General features: G+C 35.5%; 1 protein-coding gene across 11 annotated transcripts in view; it reads right to left on the reverse strand.

Annotated features, from left to right (window-relative positions):
- Abcc9 (ATP binding cassette subfamily C member 9) overlaps positions 1-19,952 on the reverse strand; it is a 128,336-nt gene that overhangs the window by 3,465 nt on the left and 104,919 nt on the right. For 7 of the 11 annotated variants that reach the window (XM_048787292.1, XM_048787293.1, XM_048787286.1 and 4 more), the window contains 8 exons: positions 18,185-18,286; positions 17,469-17,589; positions 15,041-15,171; positions 14,230-14,308; positions 12,230-12,338; positions 9,951-10,054; positions 7,665-7,798; positions 3,934-3,996 (listed from right to left, as the gene is read on the reverse strand). In XM_048787292.1, the coding sequence (XP_048643249.1) occupies positions 3,934-3,996; positions 7,665-7,798; positions 9,951-10,054; positions 12,230-12,338; positions 14,230-14,308; positions 15,041-15,171; positions 17,469-17,589; positions 18,185-18,286 (843 nt within the window). Of the gene's footprint in view, positions 1-3,127; positions 3,303-3,933; positions 3,997-7,664; positions 7,799-9,950; positions 10,055-12,229; positions 12,339-14,229; positions 14,309-15,040; positions 15,172-17,468; positions 17,590-18,184; positions 18,287-18,503; positions 18,831-19,952 lie in introns of those variants that run through there. The other 4 variants (XM_048787295.1, XM_048787287.1, XM_048787297.1 and 1 more) reach the window with 3 other exon arrangements.

The following is a 19,952-nucleotide window of genomic DNA, read 5'->3' on the forward strand; positions in this document are numbered from 1 at the left end:
TCAGGTGACCTCAGCTCTACCAGATCCCACTTTATTCAAATTTGTGATATTTTGCTTGCCACATATTTTTTTGTCAGTTTTTATTTCTCAAAATATTGCATTAAAATATTATTTACCTTAATTTTTGAAAAAAAAAAATAAAATCAGGTGACCTCCAAAGTGTGAGATACATCCACCTTGCTAAGGAACCATTTCATAGGGAGGATTTGGGACCTCTGAGGAAAGTTCACCTGTCCAACTGGTGTATGGTTAAGAGCACAGGCATGGACCTTAGATTAGGGTCAGATTTTGGCTTTCCCATCAGTTATTTGTGCATCTTGAGCAGCCTATCTTTCGTAATATTAATGCCTGTCTTGGAGAGTGATGATGAGCATCAAATAAGATAATCCATGTACCAAACCCAGCACTTTCATCCATATAAGCTACTATTATTCATTTTTTTTATAATTTAGAAGGGAAAAAATCTGTGTGGTAGGCTGTTACTCTTGCTGAGATCAGTGCTGTTCAATTAAACATGAGCTACTTTCAATTTTAAAAGTTTTCTAGGGACTACATTTTGAAAGTAAAATTAAGCAGGTGAAAGCAATTATAATAACATATTTTAAACCAATATATCCAAAGTTCATCATTTGACATGCAATCAATATAAAATTATTCATGAAATCTTTTGCACTCTTCTGTTAGTACTAAGTCTCGGAATCCAGTATGTATTTTACACTTAAAGCAATTCTCAGTTCATACTACCCACATATCAAATGCTCTATAGACACACATGGCTGGGGCTACCATGTGAAAGCAGCTGTGCAAGTCAAAACATTAGAGCGTTGATAGGTATTTTTGTCCAGAACTCCAAAACTATAAAGACCATCTACTCAGCTGATTCACAGTCTTCCTTTCCCCTAACAATCAAAAGTCCAATCTAAAGCCATCCCCAGAGGCAAAGGCCCTAGGACAGGAAGATGAAGGAGTCTCAGTGGTGATACACTCAGAAGAGAAAGTAGTCATAGTTGTGACTCATGACTAGAGGGGAAAGGAACACACACATGCAGTGTGACAGTGAAGCCAGCTGAGAGTCTGCCCTACTGTTTTCATCACCCATAGACAAAGCTACCATTCACTGAAAATTGGTAGCAAGTGGTACTTAAGAATTATCAAAACTTGGAGGACAGTGTCTATTTATCTTTGAGAACATAACAGAGCCATTTGCATATCATGCATTTAGAAAAAAATGAACATGCCAGGTGTGGTGGTGCATGCTTGTAATCCTAGCGGCTTGGGAGGCTGAGGCAGGGAGATCGCAAGTTCACAGCCAGCCTCAGCAATTTAGTGAGGCTCTAAATAATTTAGGGAGACCCTGTCTCAAAATAAAAAATGAAAAGGGGTTGGGGATGTGGCTTAGTGATTAAGCACCCCCGAGTTCAATCCCTAGTGCCCAAACAAAAACAAAACAAAGCAAAACAAAAACAGAAGCTTAATGAATTGTTTAATATCTGCTGTGCGTTTTCTTTCCAGAGAAATATTAGTTCTTCAATAACCATATCACAGATGTTTAAATCAATAACACAACAAATTTATGTCTAAATTCATAAGTACAATCTCATAAACATTGAGCTGATATTCTAAAATGATGTTTACTAAATAAAAATTCCAAAAATTTGGCCAACAGAAATAAATATTGCTGGTGTTTATTCCATTAATCCAAATTATTTTCTTTTGTGACTAAGTGCAGTGTCAATGTAACACAGTTGATGAAATTTTCAGAATTCTTCAGAGAAGCTAATCTAATCAATAGTGAAGAAGAAACCATTTTGATAAATAAACACCATGGACTGTTTTGGGGTGTGAGAGCTTCTTTTTAGAAGCTGAAGAAAGTTATCTTTTTAAAGATACTCTGTAATTTTTAATGGCAGTTAACCAAAATAACAGAGCAATAGAGCTGAGGATCACTCTTGCAAGGAGTCCACCACAAATATGCTGCTACTCTTTCTTTTATGAGCCTTTTATGAGAAATTGGTCCTCAGGAGAATCCTCCAGTGATGCTTCTTCCCAGCACTGCTGGAAGCTTTATGTATGTATTTTACTAGGTGTCCCAGTGGCCAACTTTGTACTAGAAGTCTTGAAGAATGGATGAAAAGTACTTGTCATAGAAAAGTGTTCATTAAATATAGCAATCAGGTAAAAGAATATAATTTTTTGGTTAAAGATGCAAATTATTCTCAAATAATCCAGATGAAGACTCTATGAGATCATTCATTCAACAACACCATGCTTCATGCATAGCAGAGACAATTAGTCTTTTGAGTAAACCTCCCCACCCCCATCTCATATAAGGGCAACAATATCTCTCTCCCCAAAGATTTCTCCACTTGCCACAGTGACAAAATTACTTTTTAATTTTATTTATTTAATTTTGCAGTGCTGGACTAAAGCCAGGGCCTCATGCATGTTAGGCAAGCACTATACCATTGAGCCACATCTCCAGCCCCAAGAAAACATCTTTGAAATATTCAAGAACTGTTGTTCAAGTTAGCCAATTCTCTCACCCCCGGAAGTCATTTACACATTAGTGTGAATGAATTAATTGAGTGACTCTCTCTCTCAGGGCAGAGAAACCAAAGAATTCACTGGGAACATGAAAGAAGTGTGTCTTTCTTTACCTGAACCATGATGGAGAGCCCTTTCCTGCCATCTTGAAAAAGCAGCACTTCAGAGGGGGCTCTTTCTCCCATGCATCATTCACAAAAATGGAAGCATTGAAAGCACTCCACATGTAATTCCCATTACTCAGCAGCTAAACTCAAGTCACTATTTTAACCAATGCATTCTTCAGGACTAGTAACGATGATGCCTTATGGTTTTTTAAAGGATTCCCATAAAATACCCTCAAGGAATAATGAAATTGATTCTAAGGATAGAGGTAAATCTGATTTTTGGGTTTCATAAACACTCTCTTGTACATGTACATTTGAAAACATATACATGCCTCTTTTCAGTATTGTCCATAACAGAAGCACTTGGTTGAGCTGCTTTGAGTAATAATGTTCTGTAGTTAGTTCCCTCCCTTAGTTGTCCCCCTGAACCACAGCATTGGCCTTGCTTTGTGGGGGGACACTGCTAAGGTAACTACCAGAGAATGAGATACTTGGCGAGTAGATCATGACGGTCTACTTGTTGGTCATCACCAAAGTGGAAAAGAGGCCATTCTTGTGGGCGAGTAAGTTTGGACCACTGTCACACTCCACTAAAATACCCTCAGAAAAGACTAACACAAGGCCTGCATCCATAATAGAGGAGACACGGTGCTGGAGAGAAAAATAGAAAGAAAAGAAGGATCAGCAGGAGGAAAATGTTTAAGTGACTCATTAAAACATAGTTTTTGTTAATTTGTAAACTTAAAAGTAAGCAGGAATGCACCTAAGTGCAAAGAGGAAGAGACAGAAATCCATGGCCTAGTTTTATTAAGCTATAACATGAATTACAAGAATGTCAGCAACTCTTCTGTTTCATTGGTGCTACCTAAAACAGAAGATGCCCCTTCTGTGATGTATCTGTCTTCCTCTTAAAAACAGATAAATTAAGAATAGAAAGAAAATAAGAATAAATAAGTAGTATTGACAACTAAATTTAGGAATTTGGTTCCAGAAACTTCTCATCAAATCATCAGATCACTGAAAACAGAATTAGCACGGGCCATGGCCTGCTGAAATCCTTAGATTTCACTGTAACTCAGAAGCACTGGGTAGGGCAGACAGTGTAGAAAAGAACAAAGTTTTTGAAATATAGATATTATTTTGTCTCCTTTTGCACAGATACAGAGACATCAGAGAAATACATAATTCATCATAAGTACATTTCAACTGCACAAGTTTAAAGATCATAAAATCTTAGAATAAGAACTCAGGAGGAGTACGTGACCCCATCTCCCATACTCACAGCTATGGTGACAACAGTGCGGTCTGCAAAGGCTGTCATCACAACTTTCTGCAAGATATTTTCCTGGCAAAAGAATTTTAAAAATAAAGTGTAAATTTTCTTGGGACTACTTTCTCTTACCATAATATCTTGCCCTCAAGAACAATATCCCATTATGCCCGATCCCTTCAGAGTGCTCTGTCCCCAGGTCTTCTGTGGAAGATAGGAGGGAGCAGTTCCCAGCAGCCAGCTCATATTGGATTCTGAAGGTGTCTTCAGAATGCAGGTAAAGCTCAGCAATCAACCTGAAGTGACTGATGTATTTATTGCTAGGGAATCCAAAGAGGAAAATTCAACCTCTTGGGTATCAAAATGCTCATGTATTCAAAACTAACCAAACCCTCAAATGGTGTTAACCTTTGAGTCAGAAAATGGAAAAACTGAAGTCCATGTCAAAATTTTATTTTATTTTTTACCTATAATACAATATATCAGAAAGAAACTATATTAATTTCCACAACAAACTGCATTATCATTATATTTTTAAAAAATATTTTTAGTTGTCAATGGATCTTCTATTTACTTATTTATTTATTTATATATGGTGCTGAAGATCAAACCCAGAGCCTCACACATGCCAGGCAAGTGCTCTATCACTGAGCCACAAACCCCACCCAATATTTTAAAAGATGTTCTGGGTAAAGATTTCACCTCTCTCCTAGAGGAAAACTTGATTCACCTAAATCTTAACAGTGGAGGAGTTCTTTCTTCCAATCAACTGACTTACTGCTGCTTAATTCATATTTTCTCCATGTCCCTCTCTCTTTCTGTAGAGGCAGTATTATCTTTATAGTAACCTTCAATATTTTAAATCCTTAATAATTAGTACCAATTTTGATGTACTTGTGCTTAGAGAAATGGATCATTAGAGACTACTTTATTGCTTTAAATCATGTTCACTTTGAGGTTATATACCTTTGGATAGGAATTTTGATTCATCTTAATAGAAAACATGTGAAATAGTATCTCCATCTATTATTGGCTCTTAATCTTGAAGTTGTTTCACTTCTCTGGATAGTTTCACTCAATCTAAAGTGTTCAGCAAGAAAGTAACTTGAGGCTGTTGATTTTTTTAAATTGATGCTCTTTCTGATGCCAAACTTTAAATATCAAGTTGACTTTCAAAAGAATAACATTAATTGCTAACTCAATACATAGTCTCTGGTTTAATGTGACACTGCCCTCATTCAATCACAGCCTTCTAGACAGGTATTTCTTGGACATATTTGACACTTTTTTAAAATGATTCCTTTCAAATGGCAAAGTTTCTAGCTTTGTACCATGAGCACATGAAGAAAGCCATTATTAATTCTAGACATTATTAATCCTAGCAGATCTCTCTTCAAATTGCTTCAGAAAATGATTGGTTTTGGTTATAAATAGCCTATTCAAAAAAGATTTACATTCTGTAAATGAACATCCACGGCATAGTCCTTGAACACTGTACAGAGGTCTCATCAGCCAAGCCCTAAAATTACACTGATTTGAAACTTTATCAAAAAGTGATGGTATCATACAGTGTAAGAAATCACTAAAACTTATTCCTCCAATCTAAACTGATTTGATTAATGTCTTTCATTTCTCCATCCTTTTCTCTCCCTTGCCCCTGGCCTCTAGTAACAGCCTTCTACTCCGTTTCTATGAGATCAATGTTTTTTTGTTTCATTTTTTGGTACCAGGGATTGAACTCAGGGGCACTTGACCATTGAGCCATATCCCCAGCCCTATTTTGTATTTTATTTAGAGACAGGGTCCCACTGAGTTATTTAGTGCCTCACAGTTGCTGAGGTTGGCTTTGAACTCATTCCTTCTGCCTCAGCCTCCTGAGCTGCTGGGATTACAGGCGTGTGCCACCACACTTGGCTAAGATTAATGTTTTTATATTGAATATATAGTGAGATCATAGCGTATTTGTCTTCCTGTTATCATATAGTATTTTACTTAGTATAACATCCTCTGGTTCCATCTATGTTGTTACAAATGACAGAATTTCTTTCTTTTTAAAGACTTTATAGTATTCTATTATCTATATATATCATATTTTCTTTACCCCATCATCTTGGGCACTTAGTTATGTTCATATGTTGGCTATTGTGGATGATGCCAAAATGAACATGAGAGTGCAGATATCTCTTTGACATAATGATTTAAATTTCTTTGGATATATATTCAGTATAAGGATTGCTGGATCATATGATAGATCTATTTTTAGGGAGTTTGTTTGTTTTTGGTACCAGGGACTGAACTCAGGGGCACTTACCACTGAGCCACATCCCCAACTTTTTTATTTTTTATTTTTAGACAGGGTCTCAATAAATTGCTAAGGTCCTTGCTAAGGTGCTGTGTTAGAGTCTGTAAACAAGTCTGGATGGCGCCTGGCATTTTGCCAGAGGGAGTGGTTTGTGAAGTAACGCCAGCGAGCCATTAAGTGTGGAGATTCCTTATTGGTTGACTGCTGTATCTAGTTTATATTAATTAGATAAGCTGTGTGGAATGTATATATATATACCCCTCCTGTCCTACAATAAACGGCTTCCACTCCTGCTGTATCAATGTTCACAAGTTGTTCGTCACCCCCCGGTTATTTTGCTGCAGCCGGACTGCGGCAGTGCTGAGACTGACCTTCAACTTGTGATCCTCCTGCCTCAGTCTCTCAAGCTGCTGGGATTACAAACATGCATCACTGCACCTGGCTATTTTTAGTTTTTGAGGAAACTTTACACTCTTTCCAAAATGACTGTACTAGTTTATATATTCACCCAATAATGTACAAAGATTCCCTTTCCCCCACATTTTTACCAACACTTGCCATTTCTTGTCTTTTTGATAATAATCATTAAGTGGTAGAGATATATTGTACTGCATGGTGACTTTAGTAAGTCAAAAGAACAAGCAAACATTTAACTTGGACAAGGAAGTAATTCAAAACCAAATCATGCTGCAGAATAGTATGGTCACTCATAATGTACAATATATTTAAAAACTGCAAAAATAAATATTTTTTTACATTCTTGCTACAAAAAATGATAAATTGCTGAGGCTATCAATATGTTAATTGTGTTGAGTCAATATGTTAATTGAGTCTTTCTATAATGTATATGCAGAGCAAAGCATCACATTAACCATTGAACCCATACACAAACACCATTACTATGTACCAACTAAACATCAAAAAATAATTAAGCAATGAAACAAAATAAATAAGGAATATAGTAAAGAGTATCTGAAATTTATTTTTCCTTTCCTTACAAAATTTCTGCATGTCTGAAATTATGTCAAAATAAAAATGTGGGGCTGAGGTAGTGGCTCAGCGGTAGAGCACTCGCCTTGCAGGCACGAGACTCTGGGTTCAATTCTCAGCATAACATAAAAAAATAAATAAGTAAAATAAAGGTATTGTGTCCAACTACAACTAAAAAATAAATATTGAAAAAAATTAAAAAATTAAAAAAATTAAAATGTTATAAAAAGGAAAAAAGGTGAATTTATTTATGTTTACTGGCAATGGAAACTCCTTTAAAGTATACGCAATGTCTCATTTCTCATAAATCTCAGTATGATTCTCAGTGGATTAAAGAGATTGAGGAATCACTTAAAACAACAGTATTGAGGATTCAGAACCCAATCAAAAAATGTAATTTTCATGCACATTCCTCCAATTCATTATTTTCAGAGTTTGGATATGCACTCACTGTGGCCATGTCAATGGAAGCCGTTGCTTCGTCCATAATGAGAATGCTGCTCTTGCGGACAAAGGCTCTGGCCAGGCAAAACAGCTGTCTCTGTCCAACGCTAAAGTTCTCCCCACCTTCAGTGACAACTGCATCTAAGTCAGAAGAAGAAGCAAAGATTTAATTGAAGAAATTATATTAATATTTTCCATGGACAAAGAAGTAATTAAAAAATAAATCATGCTGGTATCACTTTGTGCTGGTGTAAGTATTTCCTTCTGAAAGGCAAAGTGGAACTTGACTTTGAGAAAGTGAATATGATGGTAGGTCAGCCTATTTTTCTTTTCCTTTTCCTTTTCCTTTTTTGTCATACTGGGGATTGAACCCAGAGTTAATATATAGTAGGACCTGATAAGAAACAGAATATACACAATACTAATTCCAGTTCTCTTTCCATTCTGCCATTCCCATAGACTGGAACCACCAAGTGGACAGGACTGGCCTTGTTTCTGTTGGCCAGTATATTTCTAGTATGATGACAGCAGCTGAATAAAATACCACTGTGCAGATAACTGAATGTGTCTCATTGTGCTTTACTTCTTTTTTTTTTCATTTCCATCCACATTTCATAAACTGCTACTATGAATTTAATAAAAATCCTGTTTCCAAAATATCTCTTTTATTAGAATTCAAACACTTTTTAGTATGGTCCTGGGCCAAATGTTAATTTATTTTATTCCCATGCATCAAATTCTTATACTCCTTCTGCTTGAAAGCTGTGTATTTAATTATCAAATTTTAATTTACATAATAAATAAGAATGATTCTCAGGATGATGAATGTTCTTTATCAGAGCTGGCCTGAACCAGATCTTCATTAAGCACTTGGTGTCATCTTTATTAAGATAATAAGTACAATGTTCAGTAAATTATATGGTGTAAAAATAATCCTTTGTTGCTTACACCATACTATAACCTACAAGCTCTATGGCCACAATTTAGAGTAGGTGCATTCAGCTCTCATGTTAGTGAAGAGGATTGTATGGTTTTAAATGCCTGTCTTTCCAACTATTAATGGTGGTGGGGACAAATAATCAAGAATTATTATTGGAAAGTTCATCCAAATTTTTGAAATTATTCCTGCAACCTGATACTAGCAAGGCCAATAAAACTTTTCTTAAAAACATACTGTCCTGGCTAGGGTTGTGGCTCAGTGGTAGAGCACTTGCCTTGCATGTGTGAGGCATTGGGTTCGATTCTCAGCACTGCATATAAATAAATGAATAAAATAAAGGTCTGCCAACAACTAAAAAAAAAAAAAAAACCATGCTGTCTTAATTTTTGTTTTTGGGATGCTTCTATTTAGGACTTAATTAAAATCAGAAAAATGTATTGTTTTTCAGTAAGTCTTCCTTAAAAACAACAACAAAAAACCTAGATGCCAAACAACACAATCAACTTGAAAACTAAATAATGTGTATTAAAATTAGAATATCAAAAAACTAAACTATTATTTTCCTATTGCTTTCCTATATTAGTGCAGAATTTAATAAAATAAAAGTCTGTAACTATAGGCGTTCAGTTTTATAGAGACAATATGAATTCTCTGTTGTTTCTCTAACAGGTTATTCTTTCATCTCATTATCATTCTTTGTTAGAAATTATGCTACCACTGGGATTGAGTTTTTATCTATGATTATTTGAATACATGTTTCATTCCTCACAACAATGGCCCAAACCCGTACTAAACAAGATAACGCAAAATAATGTCTTCAAACAAGACGAAAATTATGTAATGTAAATCAAACTAATATTCCCTGTTGGCAGCAAAGAAAATGGCTGGGAAATTAACTTCTCCTAGGAGGTGTTAAGGAATCTCAATAGCTTCTGAAATAACTTATCCGTTTTCTGAGGATAAGTGGTCCTGAACAGGAATGATCACAAGAAAACGTCTGGTTAAAGTGGAGGTAATGAGAAGACTGAAGAGGTCAACATATTAATTGGGATATTTCGGACTGCTCACTTGGAACAGAATTTGTTCTAAGGTTTATCCTCTTATATTCTATGCAAAATAGCTCACTAGATTTTAAAATGTCCTAATAACTTTCAGTAGATTATTTTAAGTATAAGAGGATTTAACATCGGGCTTGGGGTGTATCCTAGTGGTAAAGTGTGTGCATAGTATGCACAGGCCCTGGGTTCAATACTCAGCATTAATGAATGAGAGAATTTAACACTAATTATGTGATTCTAACATGCAGAATTAATTGCATACTGAAAAAGCAAATCTACAATTTAGAAAATATACCTAGACCTCCTGGTAGAGATTTGACCATATTCTTCAGCTGGGCAATTTCTAGAGCCTCCCAGAGTCTGTCATCTGTGCATTTGCATTCTGGATCTAAATTAAACCTGTAGGGAAAAATAGTTTAAAATAATAAAAATATATGAAATAAAAGAGAAATTTCAATATATATATTTGCCCATTGCTTCTCTTTCCTTAAAATGCAATTTTCATATGTGTTTTTGTTACTGCTTTTTATTCAGCACCTAGAACAGTGCTCAGGATACAGCAAGCACTGAATTCATGCTTAATGAATGAATGAATGAATAAACTTAGGGTTATCAAAAATGTTTTGATGACATCATTAGGTAAATTTACATACATGATAACAATTAATTTTAAGATCATTTTTCTTGGTGCATTATAATTGTACACAAGAGTGGGTTTGTTGTTACATATTCATACATGCACATGATTTGGTCAGTTTCATTCCCTAGTACCTTCCTTTTCTCTCCCTTCCTCCTCCATCCTGGTCCCTTTCCTCTACTCTACTGGTCCCCCTTCTATTTTCATGACACACACCCCTTTTTTTTTCTTCTCTAGCTTCTACATATGAGAGAAAACAGAACCCTTGACTTTCTGAGTCTGGAATATTTCACTTAAAATAAATTCACAAGTTCCATCTACTTTTCTACAAATGAATAATTTCATTCTTCTTTTTTTTCTGAATAAAAACTCCATTGTTTATATATCCCACATTTTCTTCATCTATTCATCTGCTGTCAGACAGATGACCTAAGATAGTTCCTTAATTTGGCTATTGTGAATTGTGTCTCTATAAACATGTGTATACATGTATCACTATAGTATGCTAACTTTAATTTTTTAGTATAAATACCAGGGAGTGGATATATCTGGGTCATATGGTGGTTCCATTCCTAGATTTTTGAGGATCCTTCATATTAATTTCCATAGTGGTGGTACTAATTTACAATCACACCGGCAATGTAGAAGTGTTCTTCCCCCCATATCCTCTCCAGCATTTATTATTATTTGTGTTCTTGATGACTGCCATTCTAACTGGAATGAGATGGCATCTCATAGTAGTTTTGGTTTGCATTTCCCTGATTACTATAGATATTGAATATTTTTTCATATACATGTCAGCCACTTGAAATACAATTAGTTTTGTTCCTTGGATTTACCTACTCTATATTACACTTTGTATAACTTGATTAGTGTCTTACTAATATTCCTGAAGAAATGATGCTAAATACATAAATCAATATGGGAACATATGCAACTTTAGATAAGCTGGGCTGCACTAACAATAATAGTGCTATTCAGAATAAATACACTCAGGTATAAATTGACCATGATATTGTTAAACAGCTTGATAATCTAGAACTTTATATCAAAATAACTTTACAGGTGAGTATTGAGAAATCTTACATACATTTTCTCTTCAATATAAACAACAATTAAAAGGAGGTGGCAAGTACTTCTTTGTGATTAATGAATGACAGAGAAGAAAGAACACAGGATGAATGAAATGACAAATGTGATCTCAGGGAGGTGTGCTTGGAAATCAGGCAAACTTCAGGTGAGATCTCAGTTCCACCACTTCCTAGGTGTATGAACTTGGGCAAGTTATAGCTTCTTTGAGTTTCAAAATACTCATTTGTAAAATGGGTATAACAACAATCTAGAACAATGTTTTGAAAACTTCATCAGACAAGTATATTTAAAGTACTTAACAGTAAATATTTCCAGTTTTTGTTGTTCTTATTTTTTAAAATTTTTTTATTTTGTATGTATGTATGTGTGTGTGTGTGTGTGTGTGTGTGTGTGAAACCATGATCCAGAAATAAAGAAGACTGTAGCAACCTCTTCCCATCAGTTTGTGGCTGAAAGTAAGGTTGTGAAGGATAGTGAGACAAGCAAAGAGAATAACTAAGTTTAGAGTTATCAGTTGAGGCTAGGCCAGGCACACAAGAGTTAGGCAGGTATTTGTAGGTTAGAATACCTAAGAAATGTCTTCCAAGAATCACTGCTACCAATTTTTCCTCTGAACTATAATCAAATTAAAAGAAAAGAGCTCTTGGAAACACAGGGATTTGGCTTCTATGGGTTAATTTACCAACTCTAGGATTTCCCAACTCAAATCTTTGGACAGCCTATTTGATTTTATCATTTTGATAATTTTTTCACATCCACCTGAAAAATAACTCGCAAAACAAAACCAACCTATGACCTGAAGGAGGAATACTAAGGCCCACAGATTTTTGTTCAATGTTACCCACCTAATAGAACCGCTGAATAGTATTGGATCCTGCAGAATGATAGAAAGTCTAGAACGTAGCGTATGCAGTGGCAGTTTAGAAATGTCTATCCCATCAATGACAATCTTTCCTGTTAAGGAGAAACAAAAATTACAGGCATGTGGTAAACTCACAAGTAAAATTTTCATTTGTTTACAAATTAAAGGTTTTTTTCCTAGCACCAATTAAATTCTGAAAATAAAGCTTTCCATTTAGGAAACATTATGACATGTTTCTGAAAAGGGAAATAGTTTCCCTTTCTTATATGTACTTCTATTAAGGAAATTTTCAGTTTTTATTCAGTTTATATGGCCTTATAAGCCCAAAATAGTTTTATAACTTTCAGGGTCCTTTCTTTTCTACTCTTCCTTTATCCCCCTTCCTTGCTTGATTTATCTTCTTGGGATTGGCCAGAATCTGATCTGACATATTTATATTCATTCTCTCTTTCTCTCTCCATATATAATATATATATGATTATTTATGTGTATGTGTATGTGTGTGTGTATGTATATATATTATATACTCACATTTCTTTAATGGTCTCTCTCCAAATTTAAACAAAAGTTTCTTGAAGACAAAGCTTTTTTTGTCTTCATTCCCTCCTATATGGATTGACTAGCACAATGCATTACAAATAGGAAAGTGAGTTCTATGATAGAGATATCATTTTTTTTTTGCAAATTATGCAATCTTGATCTTCTTTCCTCAACTTTAGATAGAATTATTTTATCATCTCATTTGTATGCAAAGACAACATCACCCTGGGAGATAAGTATGCTAAGCTCAAAATGGCAGGTGCAGTCCTTTCACCTGGTAGATTTAGACTCGAGGGCAGGTAAGGGTGAGAAGCTTAAACTGTGTCTTTCAGGAATAATATGTTATTTATTAAACTATTAATTACCTAGTGCTACTAAAAAGTGAACAAGTCACTGAGAGTTCACATGGGGCCTGAAATCATGTTCTAAACACCTGGGCATCAGGCTGTCCTAATACGATCAGTCAGAACCACAGGTTTTTATGAAAACTTTCAGTCAATGGCCTTTTGATCGTGTAATTGTCTTGTAACACTGCTAACCCAGGGATGGATGCCTACCCTGCTCTGGAATTTAACACACCACTACCAATTCCAGATACCACAGTTGAATGTTGTTGTTTATATGCAGATCTTTCTATGTCATGTAGATGAAATTAAAAACTATAATCTTTCAAGTACAATAAAAATGTAAAGTACTATAGTCATCACAGTCATTGTAGGTAATAACAGTAAGCTCTTCCTTGAGGTGAAGGTCAAGTTCATTCTTAGATTCCCTTTCATTTGAAGTGTCTTCTATGTCTTTTCTGCTGGCCTATTTATAGGCCACTTGACAAACTAAATAGTGTGATATATTTTTTTTCTAAAATAAAGATTAAATTAAATTATTTCTATGCTCTTACTGTAGATGGATAAATATTTTTGTATGTTATTTACATGAACTCAGCACTTCATAGCAAAGATGTTTGACGTCATTAATCAGAAGATGTTTGACGTCATTAATCCATGTTACTCAAAAGATGAGGGCACAAGTCATGCACCAAAATTTAAAATACACATTGTTTATTTCCTTTAAAATTTCTTTCTTTGATGGAAAAACATGTATTTTTAGTTTGAGGAAAGCAAGACAACATTTCCATCTTTCTTCCTCTTCAAATGCAACCTACATCTACTGCTCTTCAAAGTGGACAGCCATCTTCATTTTACCAATTCATTAGAACTCTTTAGCAGCAATCTCTACACTTTAGCTTAGGGCTAATCATTTTCCCAATTCTATGTTCTTTCTTTATCTTTGGGTTATTTATTTGGGACATCTGCTTTGAACCACGTGAGGGCACAAAGTCCTTATAAATATTTGCTTTTTATTTTTGCAGAATTAGGTAACTTGAAAATGTTTTTGAAAGGAAAGCACCATATAACTGATTTAAAAAATTAATTGACAACTTACCATCAAATATATCAACCATTCTGAAGAAAGCCAGCGATAAGGAAGACTTTCCACTGCCAGTGCGACCACATATGCCCACCTGAAAAAACAACTGTCACTCAAGGAGAAGAGAACTCAGAGAAAGAACAGAAAGTGAACAAAAGTATAATTGGCTTAGAGAGGATATGACAAAAACACAGACTATTTGAGTAGTTACATTACAATCTCATTTTCTCCTTAGATCTTATGAGCTATCATTATTAAAATAAAAGCATGAAGTCCTCACCCGACCCTCAATGAATACATTCAAACTCTTTTCCTTTCCACATGGCTGTATTGTTTTTCCTTCATGGTGCAATTTTTGCATATAGCATGTCATTTTATTCTATCTTAGAAATGATGAGTTTATAACAAAAAGTAGAATGAGTCCATTTTTTCCCCCCGAACATTTATTCTTTTTACAATACTGAAAGAGGTCATTTGGGGACTAGAGCAAGACCTTTTCCTTGGCAAAGGTTCCCAAGGAAATGTCTGATATGGTCATAGCCAGAAGCCATAGATTTTAAACAAAACACCTACTGTTAACATTTCTGATTTTCATGGGAGATGAATGAATGGCAATCTGACCTAGAGAACATGTATTGTACTCTGATCCTGTCTCTCCCTCTCTCCTTTTACAGGCTCTTGTATCTACACCATGCAGGGAATACGATCAGAGTCCAGTGAGATTACATTTACTAGGCTTCAATGTTCAAAGAGCTTAAGGAGTGACAATGGGCTTTATCAACGTTTTTAATGTATAAAACAAATCAAATAGCATTGAATTCCATACCTTTTGCCCAGGTTTGATGTAAGCCTTGACATGTTTAAGAACAGGCTTCAGATTGTTTTCATATCTGACACACAGATCATGAATCTTGATCTCTCCTTCCTGTGGCCAATGTTCTGGAACTTGAGAAGGATCTAGGGGTTGGAAGGACAGATAGATAATAGGTAAATAGAGATATATGGAGAAACATACACATGCTTAAATATGTCTATATGCAAATTTTTTTTTTTTTTTTTGGTACTGGGGATTGAACTCAGGGGCACTCGACCACGGAGCCACAGCCCCAGCCCTATTTGTATTTTATTTAGACAGGGTCTCATTGAGCTGCTTAGTGCCTTGCCATTGCTGAGGCTAGCTTTGAACTCATGATCCTCCTGCCTCACCTCCTAAGCCGCTGGGATTACATGTGTGTCCCACCACGCCTGGCCTGTCTATATGCAATTTTAATAATGATTTTAATATATACGATCTTTCCTAAACTTAAAATAATATTGAATCCAAATCTATAATAGTTTATGTTTTTTTTTTTTTAAATTAAGTCACATTGGAAGTAAACATGTCTTGGTTAAGAACTTTAAAATTTTTTATGTGTTTGTTTTTAGGGCATTAACTAGGATCATGGCTCTTCAGTCTTTCATCATTCGATTCTATTCACAGTGAATACAGAGAGATTATTTTTGAACTGATTTATTTGTTCAGTTACTTAATCATCAAACATAGGAGTGCTTAAAATGTAAGAATGGCAGCCATTATGAAGTCAAACAACAATAAGTGCTGGCGAGGATGCAGGGAAAAAGGTACACTCATACATTGCTGGTGGGACTGCAAATTGGTGCAGCCAATTTGGAAAGCAGTATGGAGATTCCTTGGAAAGCTGGGAATGGAACCACCATTTGACCCAGCTATTCCCCTTCTCGGACTATACCCAAAAGATCTAAAAAGAGCATACTACAGGGACACAGCCACATTAATGTTTATAGCAGCACAATTCACAATAGCTAGAACCAACCTAGTGGAACCAACCTAGATGCCCTTCAATAGATGAATGGATTAAAAAAATGTGGCATTTATACACAATGGAATATTACTCAGCACTAAAAAATAACAAGATTATGGCATTTGCGGGCAAATGGATGGCATTAGAGCAGATTATGCTAAGTGAAGTTAGCCAATCCCTAAAAAACAAATGCCGAATGTCTTCTCTGATATAAGGGGAGTGACTCAAAATGGGATAGGGAGGAAGAGCATGAGAAGAAAACTATCACTAAATAGGGAAGAGAGGTGGGAGGGAAAAAGAGGGAGAAGGGGAGTTGCATGGAAGATGGAAGGAGAACCTCATTGTTATACAGAATACATTTATGATGTTGTAATGAGAAAAAGAAAAAAAAGTGTGTCACATTAGATTGGATAGAGAGAAAGAATGGGAGAGGAGGGGAGGAGTAGGGGGGATAGGAAGGGCAGCAGAATAGAATAGACAATATGATTGATGTATGTACATTCCATGTATGTATTATATGTCAAAATGCATTCTGCTGTCATGTATGACTAAAAAAAATTTAAATTTAAATTTAAAAAAATGTGAGAGTGCTGTGCATGGTGCTGGATATGAAAATGAAAGACATGGCTTAAAGTGCCTTCTGTGTCCTGGGGAGGAACATGAGGCACATTTACACTATTATATGGAGAGCCACATGGTGCAGGGAAACCAAAGGCACATTGGGAGCACAGACAGTGGCGATCTGAGCATTCCAGGAGGCTCCAAGAAGATAAGAATCTTAGAGGATAAGAGATGGGGAACTCTGTTCAAATATGTCTAAGAGAAAAGAAAAAAGATGAAGAGGAAGCATAGCATGCTAGTGGGGCCAGAGTAGAAGTGGTGCAGGTGACAATGAGAAGTGAGACTAGGTTGGTGGGCGAGGGTGAACTCATGCAGGATCTGGTGGTCTTAGCTAAGTTATCTAGGTTTGTCCTTGGAGAGCTATAAAGTCATGGAAGGATTTAGACAAAGATATGCATTTTAAGTTTGAGATTTGCATTTAATAAAGATTATTCTGTTCTCAGTATTGAATTTCCTGCCAGTTTTATTCCAACAGAATTGAGAATCTCATTTAGTATTTTAAGATCTAAGTTTCTTGACTTCTAAGTTAAAAAGGTCTTAAGGAAGAAAATTCAAGAACTCGTCGTAGTTTAGATTGGCAATTAATGCAATAAAGCCCCAATATTTTTACAACTCTTTAAATATTATAAAATAACGTCTACTTGGACTCTAATTGAGCCCAAGACTTTTCAGGTCTAAACAGTCCTCTTTTCAGGTGTTCAATCAAGCAAAATCAAGATAAGAATATTAAAGTGGTAAACAAAAGCTAAACAACAGTATGTCTGACACACATGTAATATTTGCTTAAAATAATATTTAATCGAAAAACAATACCCATGGTGCCTTCATAGTTCTCAGACTCCATACTCAAGAAGCTGTTCACTTTCTTGACTGCACCCATCTGCACCTCCAGGTCAGCCAAATTCCTCACAACCCAGTTCAAATAATTGGTAATCTGTGTCAGGTGACAAAAAATTCACATATTTAAAATTAAGGTAAACAATTTTCATATTTATAGGATATTTGGGGATTGGATGACTTAGATGCTGGTGTTCATCATGTGGTATAATCTGTACTTGCTGTAAGTCATCAGAGACCAGGGAGGACATCATGGGAGATGTTGGCAAAGAAGATGTCTGCTCTTCTTCAAGGTTCTCCTTTGTCACTGTTCTGTGAACTGTCTTCTGACATCCCCGCACAGTGGGTAATTGTATACATTACTGTTTGCATGAATCTCATTTATTTCCACACTCATTTTAGTGTCCCCAACTGGACTGTGAACAACTTAGGATAGGGGTCTCAAGCAACATGAAGAACACTCATCATAGAACTTGAGAAGCTTTTAAAAATCAGTTTGCAATTTCAAAAATGGAGCCAACCTGTCTAAAATGTTAGATTTGGGTTCCAAACTATCATTCTTTGTAAGATGTCATTTTGTTATCTATTTCAAACTTATCTTCTTATGTCCATGAATAAGAGTTGGCAATAACTACAGAATCTTCCTCCAGTGCTGCACCGAAAGAGATATTTCCATTCATATTCATACCTACCGTAAGTGCATAGAGGAGACCCAAGCCCACCAATCCAGAATTGGACGACCCACTAATGGAAGCAATAGATGCAGTAAGGACAATGCAAGCTCCCAGGTAATCCTGAAAAAGAGCAAGCAAAAAGTCACAAAATTATTCCCAAGTTCTTAAACCAAAAATCTCAACTAAGGTGATCACCATGTGTGTTCTGTTACATTTCAGAGGAAGGATACCTAAGATATGGAATAACGAGAGCTTGAAATATTACAAATGGAAAGGAGAGTGGTGCAACACTCTCATTATATAAGATAGGAGTTTGCAGAAGTTAAATACCTTTTACCTTCTCAGAAGTTAAGCTGCAATTGGTGTCAGAAACAAAACCTTGCCCCCACCCCACATTTATATACATTGTGTTGCCAGACAAACCACATTTTTGGACCTGATTTTCTGGCTTATATTTCACATGTGCTTTTGTCGGGATTGCAATAGCTTCTCTGTGTGGTAGAGCGAGATCCTTGCAGAAATGTCCCTCTATTTAACTTGTTGGCAACTGTATCTGAACTTTTTGCCAACTGTGCTCAGAGTCTGGGACATTAGATTTGCTGATCTATGTAAATGAGAATAAATGCTATATGTGCTCATAAAGTATGCACATGTCTCAGACTATCTAAATTTTCCATTATTCAATGATAAACTCTCTTGCAAAACTTTAAAAATTCACGAAGGTCAACCTTAGACTCAAATGGGAGTCAGCAGACATCTGTTTATTTCCTAACAATCTCTTCATTCCCCATTTCCCAATCTTCTTAGGCATTGGTCTGTCCTCTTGTTTGAAAAATAAATCCAAAAAACTTCTCATGCTGATGTGTCACAAGTCCCAGAAGCAGGTAGAATTTCAGACTTGGATTCCCTAGAATAATCTCAAGTTTCACCCCACTGATGAACCCCTTCTCCAGCTTGACATATCTGTGATCTCAAAAACAAAACAAAACAAAACAAAAAAACTAGCAACTTGGTGATAAGACTTTATTAACAGTAATGGAATGTTTAATGTGCTGAAATAAATGAATGAAACTTCTCCAATCAGTTCACACATGTGCATTGTTGACTCTTTGAAAAAAGAGTTCCAAAGATCAAGCTGTTGGAGAGAAAACAGTATCTCAGCCTTGGAATCCAAACCTGGGTTCAAATGTTGGCTTTGCCAGTTACTAGCTAGTGGACTCAGACAAGTAATTTAAACCCCCTTGATTCTCAATTTTTCTTCAAAAAATATAAATAGTGCCTAATTCACAGGGATTTTAAAAGAATAAATAAGTTAAGTACCAGCTAGATTTCCTCATCTCCATTCATCAGATGTCTTTCTTCTCCTGAATGATTTTCAAACATTTGAAGCCAGCTTAAACATGTGCATCCACCATAATACATCAAAGATCAAAAGAGGCACTAACATTTAATTCTATATTGATTCCCATAATTGTTATAAAGGATTAAAAAAATTAATCATGTAGAGTTCATCCCTTGAGATAAAGAGTTCCACAAAGGTAGTAAATACTCCTTCACTTCTTTTGATGTAGTCATTGCTAAGGATTTACCACATTCTAATCAGACAGTTCTTCTTCTTTTCCCCTTTATTTGAAGCAATAACTGGATGGAGGCAAAATCTAACCAGTCTGGATTATTTTTTCATGGTTTATAAATGTCAGTATGAGCCCCAAAATACTTCTAAAACATTTGTAGCAATGATTTTTTTTCCTTCTTAGCCCTCATGTAAAGTGCATACTTTCAAAAT

Source organism: Marmota marmota, unplaced genomic scaffold (assembly GCF_001458135.2).
Source record: "Marmota marmota marmota unplaced genomic scaffold, marMar, whole genome shotgun sequence".
Lineage (NCBI taxonomy): Eukaryota > Metazoa > Chordata > Mammalia > Rodentia > Sciuridae > Marmota > Marmota marmota.